This window comes from Siphateles boraxobius, unplaced genomic scaffold (assembly GCF_051911475.1).
Source record: "Siphateles boraxobius isolate OS27281-9 unplaced genomic scaffold, OSU_SipBor_1 66, whole genome shotgun sequence".
NCBI lineage: Eukaryota > Metazoa > Chordata > Actinopteri > Cypriniformes > Leuciscidae > Siphateles > Siphateles boraxobius.
The window spans coordinates 5,074,855-5,091,019 of record NW_027509193.1 but is presented as its reverse complement, the minus strand read 5'-3'; the positions used below and the strand labels follow the sequence as shown (position 1 = coordinate 5,091,019).

Sequence of the window (16,165 nt, the reverse complement as noted above, 5' to 3'; positions counted from 1 at the left end):
CTCAAGCACCCCACACCCAGAGCCCCCAACACCTCCCTGCGCCACACAAGCAGCCAACCACAGAGCCCCGCCCCCTTACTCGCCCCTCATACCACACCTCCACTCATGCCTTTACTGCTACTCGCTCCCTCTCTCTCAATTGCTTTATCTCTCCCTCGCTTGCTCTTAACTTGGCTGCCTTTTATTCTGCTCACTGCGTCTGGAAGTAGGTACACTGGAGAAGAAAAAAGAGAAGGAAAAGCCAAGCCTCCTCCTCTTCCTCTCGCACCTTGCCAGCTTCTATCTGGCCAGGAACCACCATGACCCCAGAAACAGCCAATGCGCTCCACTGCACTCAGAGAGAGAGAGAGAGAGAGAGAGAGAGAGAGAGAGAGAGAGAGAGAGAGATAGAGATAGAGATAGAGATAGATATAGAGATAGAGAGAGAGAGAGAGAGAGAGAGAGAGAGAGAGAGAGAGAGAGAGAGAGAGAGAGAGAGAGAGAGAAATGAGGGACAGAGAGAGCTGGAGAGATTGGATGACTAATGATAAACTAGTTTCCTCAAAGAGCTGCTCTTGTGTGTGTAATGACAGCAATGTTTCAATATTTGAGCACTCTAACCTCTTGAGTTCAAGGCTTAAACTTTTGCCTGATGAAGCTAAAAAGGCATGTGAGGTCAGGATGGGGGGAATGTTCAAAGGCCAGTGTTTCTAATTCTGCTTTTGTATCACCCTTGCATTTCTTATGTATTTATTGTCTTTGTATTATTTTGCAGTACTCAAGTGGTCAAAGTTTGATTTTGTTAGCATTGGCAGTTAGCCACTCCTGGTTGAAGAGCAGGGGATCTCAACTTGTCAATCTGTAACTTTCTAGTAATCCTGAAGACCTTGATTAGCTTGTTCAGGTGTGTTTGATTAGAGTTGGAGCTAAACTCCCCTTACAAAAAATAAGAATACTTCAAATTCATTTTATTAAGTATCCTTAATTATTCAATTATATTTTTTAGTATACTTTATGTAGTAAGTATACTAATATCAATGTACTAGAAGTATACTTGTAAACGTACTTCTTCAATACTACTTGGGACTAAACTGGCCCACTTTTTAGTGTATAAAAGTACTTTTAAGTATACTTTAAGTGAAAAAGTAGAAAACTTTGTGTTTACAAAACTAGTTTAGAAGTCACTCAGAGATCATTCTTCTGCCGGAACTAGATTTGCGTATGGCAGTTACCGGAAACCAGTGATTATAGTTCCCTGTCAGTCGATAATGTCAGGCGTAGTCTACGTCGACTGAATGGGATCACGCCAGGGAGCCAGTCATCTTCGAGTACTATTGAACGAGCCAATGGAATTGGCGTCACACACTCCGCCCCCGCGGCACGCTGAAGCAGCTTTTGTGGACGGCTCATGTTCTCATTGCGGGAATATGACAGTCGCGGTGTTGAGATCGAGACTTGCCTTTGTCCGCCAAGTCCCCACTACCATGCCCCACCCCCGGGTGCCGGGTGCCGTGTGGGATGGGTGATCGGAGGATAGTGATTGATGTCTCGCCCAGTAACCATTCCCTGTGGGCTCCTCACTCCTCCATCACACCGCAGCCGATGGAATTCCTGTTGAATGTGCTGGTCCCTCTGTAATGGACCGATCAGCTGTTTCAATTGGGGTTCCCCCAGAGGATAAGATGTCGATAGCAGCATCAGAGGGTGAGCTGGCCTCTGGAGATGGCGACTCGGCTGTGTTATCTCCCTCTGGGAGTGTAACATTGCCCGAGCCAGATCCAGAAATGTCAGCTATGCTGAAACGAGCCGCCGAGGCTGTCGGGCTCCAATTCAGTATTGGTTGGAAGATTGGTATCTCGGGGCGGGTCACGCTGGTTCTCAGCTCGCCGCCCCAGTGCTTTTCTATCCCGAAGTGCCCAGAGAGCTTATCAGGTTGTGGACGGCACCTTTCTCTGCCAGAAACTGCCTGAATAGCTTTTCCCAATCACTAGCCTTGATGGAGGAGCAGTGAAGGGTTGCGAGGCTGTCCCTCCAAGTGGAGCGGTCTGTCACGACACAGGTGCACCTGTGTCTGGCGGCCGCTGCCTTTTGGAGGGATCCTCGTCCCCCCCCTAAGGCCTGTGAGTTCTCGCCCGTTCCGACAGGCAGAGTTTACAAAGCCTATGGGCAAGCCACCTCCTCTTGCGTGCCATGGCGCTGCTACAGGTCTGTCAGGCCAGAGCACCCATGGACATGCACAAGGGTAGCCCAGACCGTAAGCTCATAGGTGAGAACCGCACTTCTCCGACCTCGCCCTCCGGGAAACGAGTGTCATGGCATGCGCGATCGATCTGCCGATGTCCACCTTCGTAGTCCAGGAGCGCCATCATTGGCTGAGCCTGGTTGATATGGCAGATGTGGACAAGTTTCGGTTCCTGGTCTCCCCAATTTCCCAGGTTGTGCTGGTTGGCGTTGCGGCGAAGAACTGTGTCCAACAGTTCTCTGCCGCTCAAGCGTAGACGGAGACAATCCGGCACATCCTGCCCCGGCGGCCCGCTGCTGCCTCCACCCTGCCGCCAGTGGCAGTTCCTCCGCTTGCTCATCGCCGAGGGCGTTCCCTGGCCACCGCTCCCGCTGGGCCTCCGCAGCAGCCTCCAGCCAGGCCTCAGCATGGAGCCGGCCGCAGTAGGGATGAGAGGGATGGAGGAGGATGCTCTTGGAGATGGTCACCGATGCACTCCCTCCCCCTGGGTGAGGGCCGGGTGGAGTCTTTGTTTGTGTGTGTGTCTGTTCCGCTGCTGGCTCCCAAAAGAAGCAGAGCAAGCGGTACCCACACTTCAAAGAAAGAGCAAATTCATCTGATCCTGGGTCCCAAGAGGGCCAGTCTGGCGGTGTGTGACTCTGTATAGCCTTACACCCCTCAGCCCCCCCTACTCAATCATGCCACCGATGAGCCTCATGACAGTTATGGCCAGGGAGAGTGGAGACTCCATCCCCTGGTGGTCCAGCTGGTTCGGGACCACTCCGTGGCCGCACAGTTACTCTGTTGCCTCTCCGGATTCATTCCCCTGCCAGTTGTATATATTCTGTCCGAGTGGACAACCCTTGGACAGACACTGGCTCTCAGCTGCCCCCAGGGGCCCGCAGAAATCCGTTCTCCAGTGAGCCTTCTAAAAAAGCGGCTATGCGATTCATTGTTGCTTGGCGCCTGCTCAAGTTCAGTAATTTCATCACACTCACTTGTTGAGCAGAAATGCTCCTGAAGCTAAGTGAATTTCATCACACTTAGGTGCTGTGCAAAAATGCTCCTGAAGCTCAGTGAAGTTCATCGCACTCAGGTGTTGAGCAGAAATGCTCCTGAAGTTCATCGCAATCAGGTGTTGAGCAGAAATGCTCCTGAAGCTCAGTGAATTTGATCACACTCAGGTGTTGAGCAGAAATGCTCCTGAAGCTCAGTGAATTTCATCACACTCAAGTGTTGAGCAGAAATGCTCCTGAAGCTCAGTGATCTTCACATGTCGTGTTGAGCAGTGCTCCTGTGTTTTGTGCGCTTTGAGCTTAGACCTACTGTGCCAGGTCAGGAGTGGAGCAGGTATTGATAGTTGCCCCTTATTGGCCCAACCAGACCTAGCTCCCCTCGACAGCCTTCCTGACTTCCCCTGAACACATTTTCAGGGACGGGGCACGATGGGCCCCGCGTTCTACCCCTGGAGATTCCGGGCTGGTCCTTCACTGGACGCGGAGGTTCAGGTGGCTATCGCAGGAATATGAGGTAGTTACCATCACTTCTGCGAGCACCCCATGAAAAGAGGTAGTGTGCTTACGCATTAGATCTGGAACCCCATCATTGAGTGAGTCTTCTCTCCGTGAGGATATCCTGGGAGCGTTCGGTCATTTCAGTGCTCTCTTTCCTGCGAGATGGGTTGGAGTAGGCTGTTTTCTCCACCCTCAAAATGATGTTGCCTCTTTTCTTGACGCACATCATGATGCAGAAGCTTGGGAAACACGTCCTGATCGTCCGGTTCCTGAGGGAGCAAGGGAATATCCTTGCGCCCCTCTTTATCCTCTTGGGTCTTATCTCTGGTAAAACTGCACTGCAGAGACCACCCCTCAGCCACTGCAGGCAGTGAGTTAAAAATTCTGTTTAAAACAGTTCTCTTGCTTGCATGGTCTCTACTAGAGGGTAGGGACTTGCTCGCTTTCAGTCAACGAGTTGTGCCTGGAATTCAGGCCGGCTAACTCTCACGAGCTGAGACCCCAGCCTGGATTGTGCCCAAGGTTCCTACCTCTCCCATAAAAGGACCTGGTGGTGAGCCTCCAAGCGCTGCCCCGGAGGAGGCAGACCCACTCCTGGCTTTCTCTGTCCGTCCGCTTAATTGCGGTTATACCTGTACAGAATGCAAGCCTTAGAACATCAGACCAGATCTTATCTGTTAAGGAAATCAGCAGAGAGGGAAGGCTGTTTCCAATGGAGGTTGGCCCACTGAATGGTGGCTGCCTTGGTAAAGATTCCGAGATGCACATGTCCACTTAGGTGGTGAGCTCCTCTTAAATGAGTGTGTGCTCCCGCCTAGGCGTTGACAGAGTGTTTCACTGACAGATATTATAGAGTTGGGGGCTGGGCGACACCTATACTTGAACCGCTACTTTCCGTGGGCTCCCTTCTCATGAAGCCAATTCACCGTGAGCCTGGTTCAAAGTGTCGGCTTGCTGTGCCATTCCTCTCCTATGGACTGGATATGTGCACCATTTCAACTCCAGTTGAGTTCCCCTTAACCGAACCCTGTTGAGTTCCTCCGCACCCCTCCGACGTTGGACGTGGCGGAACGTCCGGTGTTAGGCCTACCACTCGTAAGCAGTGTGGAACCTGTGTTAGACTGGGTCCATATGTTGCAGTCCCTATGGTGATCCCATATGTGTATTCTTCCACGATACGGCTCCCTACGGCAGGCCATGTCTTCCCTCGGCAGAGTCTGCTGCCGTCACTGTCCGGTTGAGTACTCCCCCCTGTCTTAGGCTGGAGCCTCCCCAGTGACATTCCATATGTTTTAACACCGGTCATTCGCCCAGTTCATATGTGTATTTTCCACGTCCCCCCCCCTTCGGGTAGGATTGGCTTACGCAGCGTCCCTTCCTTCCATGTAAAGGGTACGCTTTCCCAGTGGTCCTGTAGGAACAGTAGTGACTTCTCTGGCCTAAACCCTGGCCTAAACCTCTGGCTCCCTGGCGTGATCTCATTCAGTCGACGTAGACTATGTCCTCCGTTCCCTCCTTCTTGCATATGCAACCAGAACGTTTATAAAGTTATAAATATGGATATTTTTCTTACAAATATTTATAATTTCTCTTAAGAAGGCCTTTATTAATCTGTATGGATTAATTTTATGATGGATGGATGCACTTTTTTTGGGCTTGAAAAACTGAGGCTCTATTCACTCCCATTACAAAGCTTTGAAGAGCCAGGATATTTTTTAACAACTCCGATTGTGTTTGGCTGAAAGAAAAAAGTCATATATTCACCTAGGGTGACTTGATGATGAGTATATTATGGGATCATTTTCATTTTTTCATTTCACTAACCCTTTAAAGACGCAACTACAGACCTTATTGAGAGCAGCACCATGACAGGTATTTTTCAATGGCGTTTGCTGTCTACTGTCATTTCTTGTAAAATATTTTTGCATTGTTTCATCAGCAGAACAGTCCAAAAACCCATTAAATAACTGTACAACCCACGGCCCTCAGCCTCGATTTCATTCTCGTTAAAAATTAACCGCGCTGCTGTGAATAAGGTCTATGACAAAGTAGCTTTTTCTTCACAAAAACAGTACATACTTTTAGGACATTGTATAAGTAGGCAAATTGGGACTCAGCATAAAATTCAATGAATTAACATTAACTGGATCTTTATGCTTGCCATGCAACATAAAAATTGTGATGATGTGCAGTCTCAGGTGTTTATCAGCTATTTTACAGCAGCTTTACTCACAGTGGTTGTGTATAAGTGTGTGTGGGAGGATCTGCAGTTTTTTCTGTCACTATATAGGAGGGCAAAACTAGATTAAAAAAAAAAAAAGATTGAACGTTCATTTTATTGGTTTGGTTTATTAATACAGTGGTTATTTCAGCCTAACAGGCTTTTCACAGAGGAAACCAAAAAATGAAATGAAACTAGATAAGTAGAATATAGCTTTCTGATAATCTGTGGCTCAGTCACTAGTCTCTTTAACAATTAGCAACAATAACTCTGCGTACCTGATCAACATGAACGATAAAAACATATAAACACATAAAACAAGAACTTACAAAAGTGATGCTAATACTTCAGAAAATCTGGATCGTTTATAAAATGATTTATATACATTCATATTGAATAATTATAGTTTGGAGGACACACAAAGACGCAAACAAATGGCACTGACCGCAGGAAAGAAAGAACACTGATTTAAGAAGACAAAATATAAAATATTATCTGTAGTAATTAGACGATTCCATAGTGTAATTCAAGTGCTATGAGTAGTAAAGGGTACACAGGTATAGACCCCCGGTCCGCTGAGCGTTTATGCGGAGGGGGGTGAGGAGGTTGTCAGCTCAAACCTCCTTTCAGTCTCACTCATGCAGTGAAAGTGGTTAGTACAAACATGGAGTTTAGCCCACCTTAATACAACATAAGCTTAATAGCATTAGCATTAAATCTGTGCTTTTATAAACAGGGGGTGCCTACAACCCAGGCAGCGACATAGTGTCGGCCCAGATCCAGCCCACATCTGGTTTAGATAACGTACATTGATTCCACACGGCCCAGATGTGGGCCGGATCTAGGTCAACACTATGTTGCTGTCTGAGAATCAGCACTGCTATGATTGTGCAACAGCGCTCCAGAACAATGGGCCAGGTCAAGGGTTGCTGTGATTGGTCCATTTTTGTCCAACATTCAACATGTTCCTGAAAAGCTTTACATGTTGAGAGTTAAATATGGGTTATTATCTTTAATCACTGTGTGAATCACTGACCCTGGACTACAGGTGACAAATTATAATACAGCAATTATTAGCAGCTTCAACTAGAACATATTTCAAAAATATAAAGGATAAACTTTTTTTTATATAAAAATAACATTTATCTATGGAGGGTTGATACCATGCGGACGGGTTTGTTGAAGGGTTAGACATGTATACATAACTGTTCTTCTCTCAGGGTGGGCAGGAATTGGTTCTCTGTGAGGATCTGAACACGTTCCAAAGTTCTTTGTCCCATTCCCGTTATTCGCTCGGCCACTATCGCTTTCACTATCAATCTCTCTCAGGTATCTCTATGTGCAGGTCTGTTAGCAAACGGTTTGCTGGCTGGACAGGGGACTTTCCAGAGACAAGCTTGTGGGAGACATGTCTGGACGAGACGTCTTAAACATGGATGAGATATAAAAGGCCTGAAACCACACAAAGAAAAGGTCAAACAAAAAGTACCTTACACTTCCAGATTCATACCAACGCTTGTCTAGAATGTGTTGCGATGTGATTCTTACCACCCAGTAAGCAGTCAGTCCTCCCTGCAGGAAGCCGGTCAGGACGTCAGTGGGGTGATGACGGTAGTCGGAAATGCGACTGAGTCCTGTGTACACTGCTAACATCACCAACATGAACTGCAGCAATGGTCGCAGGAGTCGCGCCCCTCGCCATGACAGCCGTGCCTGCAGGTAGAACTGCGCAAAGACAGGAAGTTTCAAGAATGATTAACATAAGGGCTGATAAAAGAGTGTACAGACTGATAAATAAAGTTTACAGAGTGTGTTTGTGTGTCTGTGTGTTTGACCTTGCAAAACTATTTATGACACATTTCCTGAAAAATCTCACGGAAGTTAGCTAAATCTGATAAACTACCCTCAAAAGCCAAAATAATGTGCTTATTTAGTTTGAAAATGCAAATTGTTAAATTTTAGGTGAAGATTTAGTCTGCAGTTATTATAAATAGCTTCCCAGACAGCAACATAGTGTCGGGCCACATCTGGTACATTGTGGATTCAACGCTTAGCAGATGTGGGCCGGATCTGGGCCGACACTATGTGCTGTCTGGGTTAAGACCAAGAGCTTAACATCAGCATTAAATCAGAATTTACCCTATCTATTTTCTAAATGCATGTTATTGATATTATATTGTAAAACATTTAAAAACTTTTTGTTTGAATTTTTAATCAAAATGTCATCTTTTGTTGAAGTGACAGACTTCTCTCTGTTGATGTGTGCTGAACTTCTTTAATCATTTTGTCTGCATAAACTCTGTCCTTATAATCAACTGCAAGTTTGCATTAAGATCTGCCTCCATCCAATCAACAAATGATGGACTGAACCAAGACTCTCCCAATATTTTTTTATTTTTCGATTATCCACTTCACTCGGATGTACGTCACAATACAGACGTAACTATCTGTCTCTTCTTCTGTTTCATCACGGCTTTAAATTAGCTTCCAAAGGAACACTATGTCAATGAGAAAAACTAATTCATAGGCCTTCTACTTAGTCGTTACCTAGTTTCTGTATCTCCACCCTAGTAGTGGACGACAATATTAAAAAGGATCCATTGCTTCACTTTAATTCACAAATCCTCTCCCGTGGCCTCATGGGATAGTAAAGTGTTCATCGGATACGCACTTCAGAATCTCGCCAAAAGTAGGAGGTCATTCGGGTACTTTTTGCCTATTGTTTTATGAATACTACAAATGTGGACATACTACTTGGGTCACATACTGTTTTTCAACTACTTTGGAAGTAGGCATATTCGGATTGCAGGGTTGGTCTTCACATCTGTGCTATATTAGACAGAGTGTCTCAAATTGGTCACTTACTAGGCTACATTTCAGTTAGAAGTAAACACTAGCTTCTGATGTGCTCATCGTACCACCCTGACAACCAAGCTATAACGAAAGCCGGGGAGAAATATTGGGGTCAGCGGGCACCAGCAGAAGTATTGGCTGTAGATTAACTTTATGGATATTGATGTCACACAAGGGACCGCAAAACATTCCAGACTTCAAGGGTCCTTGTGCGCGTCCCATCGCCCCCATCACAGGTGTTTGGCTTCCTGCAGTAAAGCCTGGAGCAGCTGGCGCTCAGAGCCAGAGAATGTGGCCGCAGGTCAGCCATTCAAGGCAGGGCTAAACCTGAACAGAGCGTCCATTGGATGGGACCGAGAGAAAAAACAGGCAGAGAGGACAAAGAGCCTGGCACGGATTCACTATAGCTTTTCCCTCGCTCTGTGCTCTACTGTTCATGTTCTCTCTCTCTAATGAGAATTGAAGAGCTCTCCCACTTTTAGAGCAGCCAGAGGCCCGTGAATTGAATCAGATGAATGGTAGAAAATAGCCTGTTTTTACACAGCGGGACAAATTTCTTTCCTCCGTGTGAACGTGATTGGCACACAAGGCAGAATAAATTCTGATAAGGTTTGTGGGGCAGTTGAGTGAAAGAGAAATGTGAATGCTATTGAATGTCAAGCTTTATGATTGCTTGTAAGTGTTTTGTCATTTTTCCCCTTATTGTGCCCCTTCCCCAGGCCATAACAGCGAGTGAGAGAGAGAGGGGTTTAGCTGAAAGAAGCCTGTCTATCTCTCAGCAGGCCAAAGCTCCCCCCCTCCCGGACCCAACCCACAACTAAACAAGGCCTCCTCTGTCTTCGGCTAGCTTTCACTCGCTCTCCCTCTCTCCACTCGTCTATTCATCAGGCCTCTGGAGAACATTCCCCCTTTCACTCAAGCCTTTCTTTTCCGCTTGAAGCTAAATGCCTTTTGGGAGTTTTTTTGCATTCTCAGAGCCTTCTTCTTTCAGTATGAGTGTATTTGTGTGAGTTGAAGTTTTGAGAGAGTTTCTTGTCAGTAGGAATTTTTTGGCATTTTTCCCAAATGGCAGGGATGGGAAGTGAAAGCTGACAACAGTAAAGCTCCTTGCCGACATCCCACAGCAAGCGCAGGAGTTTGCAGCTACCCTGAGGTGTGTTTGAGTGTGCATGTGAAAAATATGGCCACACATGGCGATACTCACTGCCAGGTAAAGCATGGTGTACATGGCGAAAGATGCATGGCCCGAGAAGAAGGACTTTCTGTTTAAGAAGAGCAGAGGATTTAGATTACCAACTAAATGTCACAATCCTGCAAATCATTAAACCACAGCACTGTTTTATAGGCCGTAACATTGTTTGCATGATGTTATATTAGGTAATCATAAGCATACATGTTTTTCTAAGTAAATACCTCCACAGTTCCATAAAACATACAATGTGATTAAAAAGCATCTAACATTTGCACTTGAAATACTGTGCCCGGTTGCAAAAAGCACCTTAAGTGTAATTTTCCCTTAAGTTCGCCCTTATGTTTCCCTTAAACCTAAGGGTGTTGCAGAAAAAAAACCTTAAGTGTTACTTAAGGGTTTCTTTAAGTGAAACGTCATAAACACTTACAATTTCCCTTAAATTTTCAATGGGTAGTGCCCAAGCAACAATCGCTCGGCAAGATTGCCCAGCAACATTGCTCAAAAAGTCGCCCTGTGTATCATCACCTTAAGAGTAACGCGGACAAAAATAAGACGACGTGGCTGAATTTATGCAATTTTCGTCTGTCAGCAGAGTGGTTCACCGGGTTGCGGGGGCTCTTTCCCGTCATTTAAACGCAACGGTCAAGCTGTTGGTCAGTTTTGTAATCGTTAGGTCTTAACACTGTACAGCAATAAAGTGAACTCTTCACCACGGTGCGGTGCATACAATCTTAAAAGCGTAGTCTTGCTTAATCTTACCTGTTTTGTTGGCTTCTTTCTTATAAGCGCTCAGCTCTTTTTTTGTGACCAAAGAGATGTTTTTGTATTTTATAAGGACTTCCTGAACCGTCCTCTTCACGTCAAGATTCAATGCATTGATTTTTTCCGTTATTATTTCTTCCCACTGTTTCTTTTTTTTTTTTTGCTGCAGTTACATTGGGATTTAGTTTGCTTTTCAAAATTGTTTTTCTTTTATCATATTCATCAAGAAGAATGCATTTCTCCTCCTCTGTCCAATTAGGCTTTCTTTTTTTGTTTTCTTTATTCATTCTGATATCCTAGCCTACTTTATTTGATTAAAATGCGAAATTGCTAGAGTTAGTGTTTTGCGTATCTATGGCAACAACAGACGTTTATAACGTCAATCCAGGATCGCTGTCATGAAACACTTAAATGTTTCCCTTACCTAAGAGAACCGTTTCAGAGATTATATGCAACACCCTTAAGTTATTCTCTTAGGTAAGGGGGAATCGCCCCTTAAGTATCATATGTAAGGGAAAAACTTAAGGTGCTTTATGCAACCGGGCATTGTAATTCAACCTTAACTAATCCCCCGGGTTTCACTGACAAGGCTTAAAGGGATAGCTCACCCAAAAATGAAAATTCTGTCAGTATTTACTCACCCTCATGTTGTTCCAACCCCAAAAGACCTTCGTTCATCTTCAGAACACGAATTAAGATATTTTTGATTAAATCTGAGAGCTGCAGCACTCGTCCATAGGCTTCTTCAGGGATTGAAACTTGCCGGCCCCGAAAAGTTATTAAAGACATCGTTAAAATAGTCCAAGTGACTACAGTGGCTCAATCTTAAGTTTATCAAGCGACGAGAATACTTTTTGTGCGCAAAAACAAACAAAAATAACAACTTTATTTCAACTATTCATTTCCTTCTCTGTGGGCCTCTAGTCAGTTAACATAGTGTGATAGCGTAGTGATACGTCACACGTAGGCTCCCTATTGGCCGATACTGGTCATGTGTGTGATGCGTGTGACGTACAACAACAGAAGCACTACGCTATTACACTAGTGAACTGACTCGAGGCCCACAGATAAGGAAATGAATAGTTGAAAGAAAGTCTTTTTTTATTTTTTTTCGCACAAAAAGTATTCTCGTCATTTGATAAACTTAAGATTGAGCCACTGTATTCACTTGGACAATTTTAACAAGGTCTTTAATAACTTTTCGAGGAACAAGTTTCAATCCCTTAAGAAGCCTATAGAGGAGTGATACAGATTTATTCAGATTTATTAAAAAATATCTTAATTTGTGTTCCGAAGATGAACGAAGGTCTTACGGGGTTGGAACAACATGAGGGTGAGTAAATACTGACAGAATTTTCATTTTTGGGTGAACTATCCCTTTAAGTTTAGTCCTAGACTAAAATGCATGTTTGAGCTGTTTTAACTGAAAGTGACTAGCTCTGACATATCTTAAAATATGTCAGTGCCATTGTTTTGTCTCAAGATGCACACCAGTAATGTTTATATATAAAAGCTACTTAAATCTCCTAATTGAACTAAGGTGTAATCCTGGCTTAATCTAAACCCTGTCTGTGAAACCAGCGGCTGGTTGCATAAACCCTAAGACTAGCCTTACAAGCTAGAAATTTTTTTTTTTAATGCCACCACCTACTGCGGTCATCTTTTTTAAACCAGTTACATAAAAACGTAGATTAGCCTAATTTGATACTGAAAAGTAAGACTGACTGCCCCTGACTAACTGCTAGTGGGTCATCCTAGAACTTAAGACAATGCAACCGGCCCGGCCTATAGCTCTGTTTCAGAATCAAGTGCACCTCCTACCTAGGCAGCATATAGCTAGTGCTGTTCCAAACATCTAAGATATCTTCTTTTGGCCAAATTAGAACTATTGCATTTATCCTTCACAGAGTAGACAATCCAAAAACACATTGCAACAAGCTCTAACCAAGATGGTGGACGAAGTAAGAGACTTGTCGATCAAATCATTCTAATTTAAAATGTGAAAATATTGAAAATCAATAGCAATGTGTGTGAGGAAGATCCCACAGGAAACGACCTCAGAATGCACTGTGACAAGCTTACAAAGAAGTGCACTTAATTGTATTGGATGTGCACTTATAGTGTACTTATAAAGTAATTACTTTTAAACAGTACTTCCAGGTAATATAATATTTATGAAATAAAAGGCCACTTACAGTAAGTGTATACACTTTCATGACTACTGTACCTTTCTAAATACATTAGGTACACTTTTAAAAAGTGCACTTTGTAATACTAAAACTATGCCAAACAATTGTTGACAATGTCTACATGACAGATGTAGAACATCTGGATTTCATTCATACTACACACAAACATACTGTAACACTTATTTAAAGTATATACTTAAAGTAAGAACTCATTCAAAAGAACTACATAGTCAGAGAGAATGCAATATTTTAGCAGCCTAGGATTTAGTACAGAGCTCATCTCATCTCTGTGCCTAACAAAAAAAAAAACACTTGTAGTCCACATACCTGGCCTCCTCCACTATCTTGGGCTTGTTCCTGCAGACGACATCTGAAAAGTATTCTCCAGGTTTGCAGTTGAGTGAAGCATAGGTCACATTGCAAGCCGACAGAAAGTGGGGACGGAGTCGGCCCACACTCAGCTTCGCCATGTTGGTCAAGGATTGCCCTACACAGCAGCCAAACAGGAAGCTGCCCAGCTCCTTGTACAGACAGGACACATAGAGGTTGCGCACAAATGCTCGTGAGTGCACACCTCTGAACCGTACCCGGTAACACTCTCCGACAGCAATCTGAGACAGACAGGGGACAGCGTTGAGGTTACAGCCATGCCACATTGAGTTAAATACCATAAGGCCCATGAAGCATAAGATAAATTCACCGTCAGCCCTAAATAATTCACAGTACCTCACACATATTCACAAAGGGAACCTCATGTTCAATAGCAAAGTAGATGAAAAGAGTACATCAATAGCCTTGAGTAACAGGAGAACCGTGGGCTAATACTACTGTGGACATGCAGTCCCTTAAAGGGATAGTTCACCCTAAAATAAAATTCTGTCCTCAGTTACTCACCCTCATGTGGTTTTAAATCCATACGACTCACTTTCTTCAAGGAAACACAAAAGGACCATTTTAATGTACATTACAACAAAGATTTCACGCTTTAAAGGACACAAAACCACCATAGACGTAGTTATCACATATTATATTTCCAAGTCTGTAAGTTGTTATTCACTGAACAATCTTGACATCCACCCTAGCACCCCTAAGCATGTTCATAAAAGCTCATGAGAGAAGTAGAAAGAGTATACATAATTCTTTTGAGTCAGATCTTTTAACCCTCTGGTGCTCTTCATGTTTACAGAATTACAGAAAATATATTTTTTTATTTCAATAAAATGAATGTACTATATTTTAGTTCGATAATGTTTTTTATTTAATATTTTGTAGTGATTTTATGGTACTAAGTTATATTTACGCTGTACTTATAATCCATTTATTCCATTTTCGACCTGAAAATTTAATTTCCAACTTAAACTATCCTAAATCTTGAATGATTTAGAGCAGACTTAAGTTTGACACTTGGCAGATTATTGCTGAAGTGAAAAAGCTTTAAAAAGTAAACATAAAAAAATTACAGAATTTTACGTCTTATTGTCGTGAAAAATTAAATTTTTATATGAAATATATATTTTCAAAAACATGTTTTACTCTAAAACTGTGAGAAAACCAAAGCCATAGATCTAAACAAGTTGTGTTAAAAATTTGAGCCTGATATCTCAAAAAAGATAAGATTAGATTAGATATTCAGTCCCTCCAGGATTTCGCGGGCCTTTTTTGTGATCGTTGCGGCCTAAAATGCCTGATGTTGCGCTGAAAGTTGCGATGTTTTTGGCATTTCTTTTTATAGGTTAAAATGACAAAGGTATAGATTTTTACTTAAAGGGATACTTCACCTCTGTAAAGATGAATGTGTATTTAAAATGGGTCATTTTATGTAGTAGAAATGTGAAATTATTTTTGAATTTGCCATTCCCAAGCCACGCCCTACCGGTAAGAGAGCGCAGTTAAACAACATCTACTAGTGAGTCTCCGTGACAAGTCTGCCCGGGATCGGCAAAAATGTCGGGGATTCGGCTTTTGCGTTCTACAGTCGCCATTCATTATGTTTACTGTGGCGAGCAGGATGAGACTGAGGGCCGTGGGAGAACGACGCGAGTGATTACTGATGAGCGACACCTGTGAGACGCACCGGTCTCGTATCTCTCACGGAGTAGCGGTCATTTTCTTTTATTGTTATATATCTTTTTTTTGTGCATGTTATAGGTTTACAAAGTGAAAAAGCCCAAAGTCCACCCCAAAGGGACTTACCAGGTCCCAGAGAAAACACTGTTGACCATCTGCTCTATTTTAGTCCAGCCTTTACTTCAGGGACATATTTGCTCACTTTGTTTGTAACACAGGTTATAATGCCTGCCTAGCTGCAAAACAATGTTGCATGTAACTTTGAAATGTGTTTTAATTTTACCTATTTTGTAAAAAAGAGTGCGTCGCCCGTTTTGTGAGGAGAGTGAGTCGCCCGTTGTGTGAGGAGAGTGAGCCGCTGCGTGAGGAAAGTGTACGAGGCTTTGCAGGAGACCGCAATGATTGGTCAAAGTTGCAGAAAAGTTGCGGTGATTGGTCAAAATTGCAAGTCGCACTGATTTCACAGGGATTTGTTGAAGTTGTGTTAATTGTTGCAATCGCAACATCGCGAAATCCTTGAGGGACTGGATATTGGTAAGATGTTGTTTGGCTGCAGTACTATAAGTTTCCACTAGATGAAATTCGTCTCCCATTCATTTCCAATGCCATCATTTTTGACCGTGAGGAGCACAAGTGTGACTATTTTTTTCAGGACCATTTAACTTGTTTTGTGTTCACATAGCAAGTGCCAAAGCCTTTACCAAGTTTCGTACCATTCCGATAAAGAAAAACAAAATTAAATGAATCAGCTGATCAAGTATAAATGATTTGTTCACAAAATGGACTGGTCAGGTTGTTGAGTTCAGCTCACTGACTTAAGGCCGTGAGCTGTTAAAAAGTTACAAAAGCAAGCAAACGACAAAGTAAATAAGGAACACACAGAAGGCTCTTCTCACTTTTCATCTTAATCTCATTTATGATGATATTCGCAGTTTTAGCTCTTCTGGTATACCTTTTTGAATGACGGACAAACACCTGCCATCTGCTGGTATGGAGAGTTATTTCCTTACACATACACAAAACGTAATGTGCTAGTTGGCCATTGGCTGTAGTCTTGTTGAAGTGTAGCTTTCTGGCCCAGAAGCATGCAGGCGATGTGAGGTTATTTTTCACACAAAGTTTTCTGAAGTCTTCCGAAGGCACGAGTCGTATTGACCAGTTTTAGCA

At 43.4% G+C, this 16,165-nt stretch overlaps 1 protein-coding gene across 1 annotated transcript in view; it reads right to left on the bottom strand.

Annotated features, from left to right (window-relative positions):
* Nucleotides 1-6,047: 6,047 nt before the first annotated feature.
* ppap2d (phosphatidic acid phosphatase type 2D) overlaps nucleotides 6,048-16,165 on the bottom strand; it is a 36,118-nt gene continuing 26,000 nt past the window's right edge. Inside the window, exons 3-6 of the mRNA XM_077211792.1 lie at nucleotides 13,259-13,542; nucleotides 9,993-10,050; nucleotides 7,484-7,660; nucleotides 6,048-7,387 (exon numbers count right to left, since the gene is read on the bottom strand). Of these exons, the coding sequence (XP_077067907.1) occupies nucleotides 7,286-7,387; nucleotides 7,484-7,660; nucleotides 9,993-10,050; nucleotides 13,259-13,542 (621 nt within the window). The 3' untranslated portion in view covers nucleotides 6,048-7,285. The remainder of the gene's footprint in view (nucleotides 7,388-7,483; nucleotides 7,661-9,992; nucleotides 10,051-13,258; nucleotides 13,543-16,165) is intronic.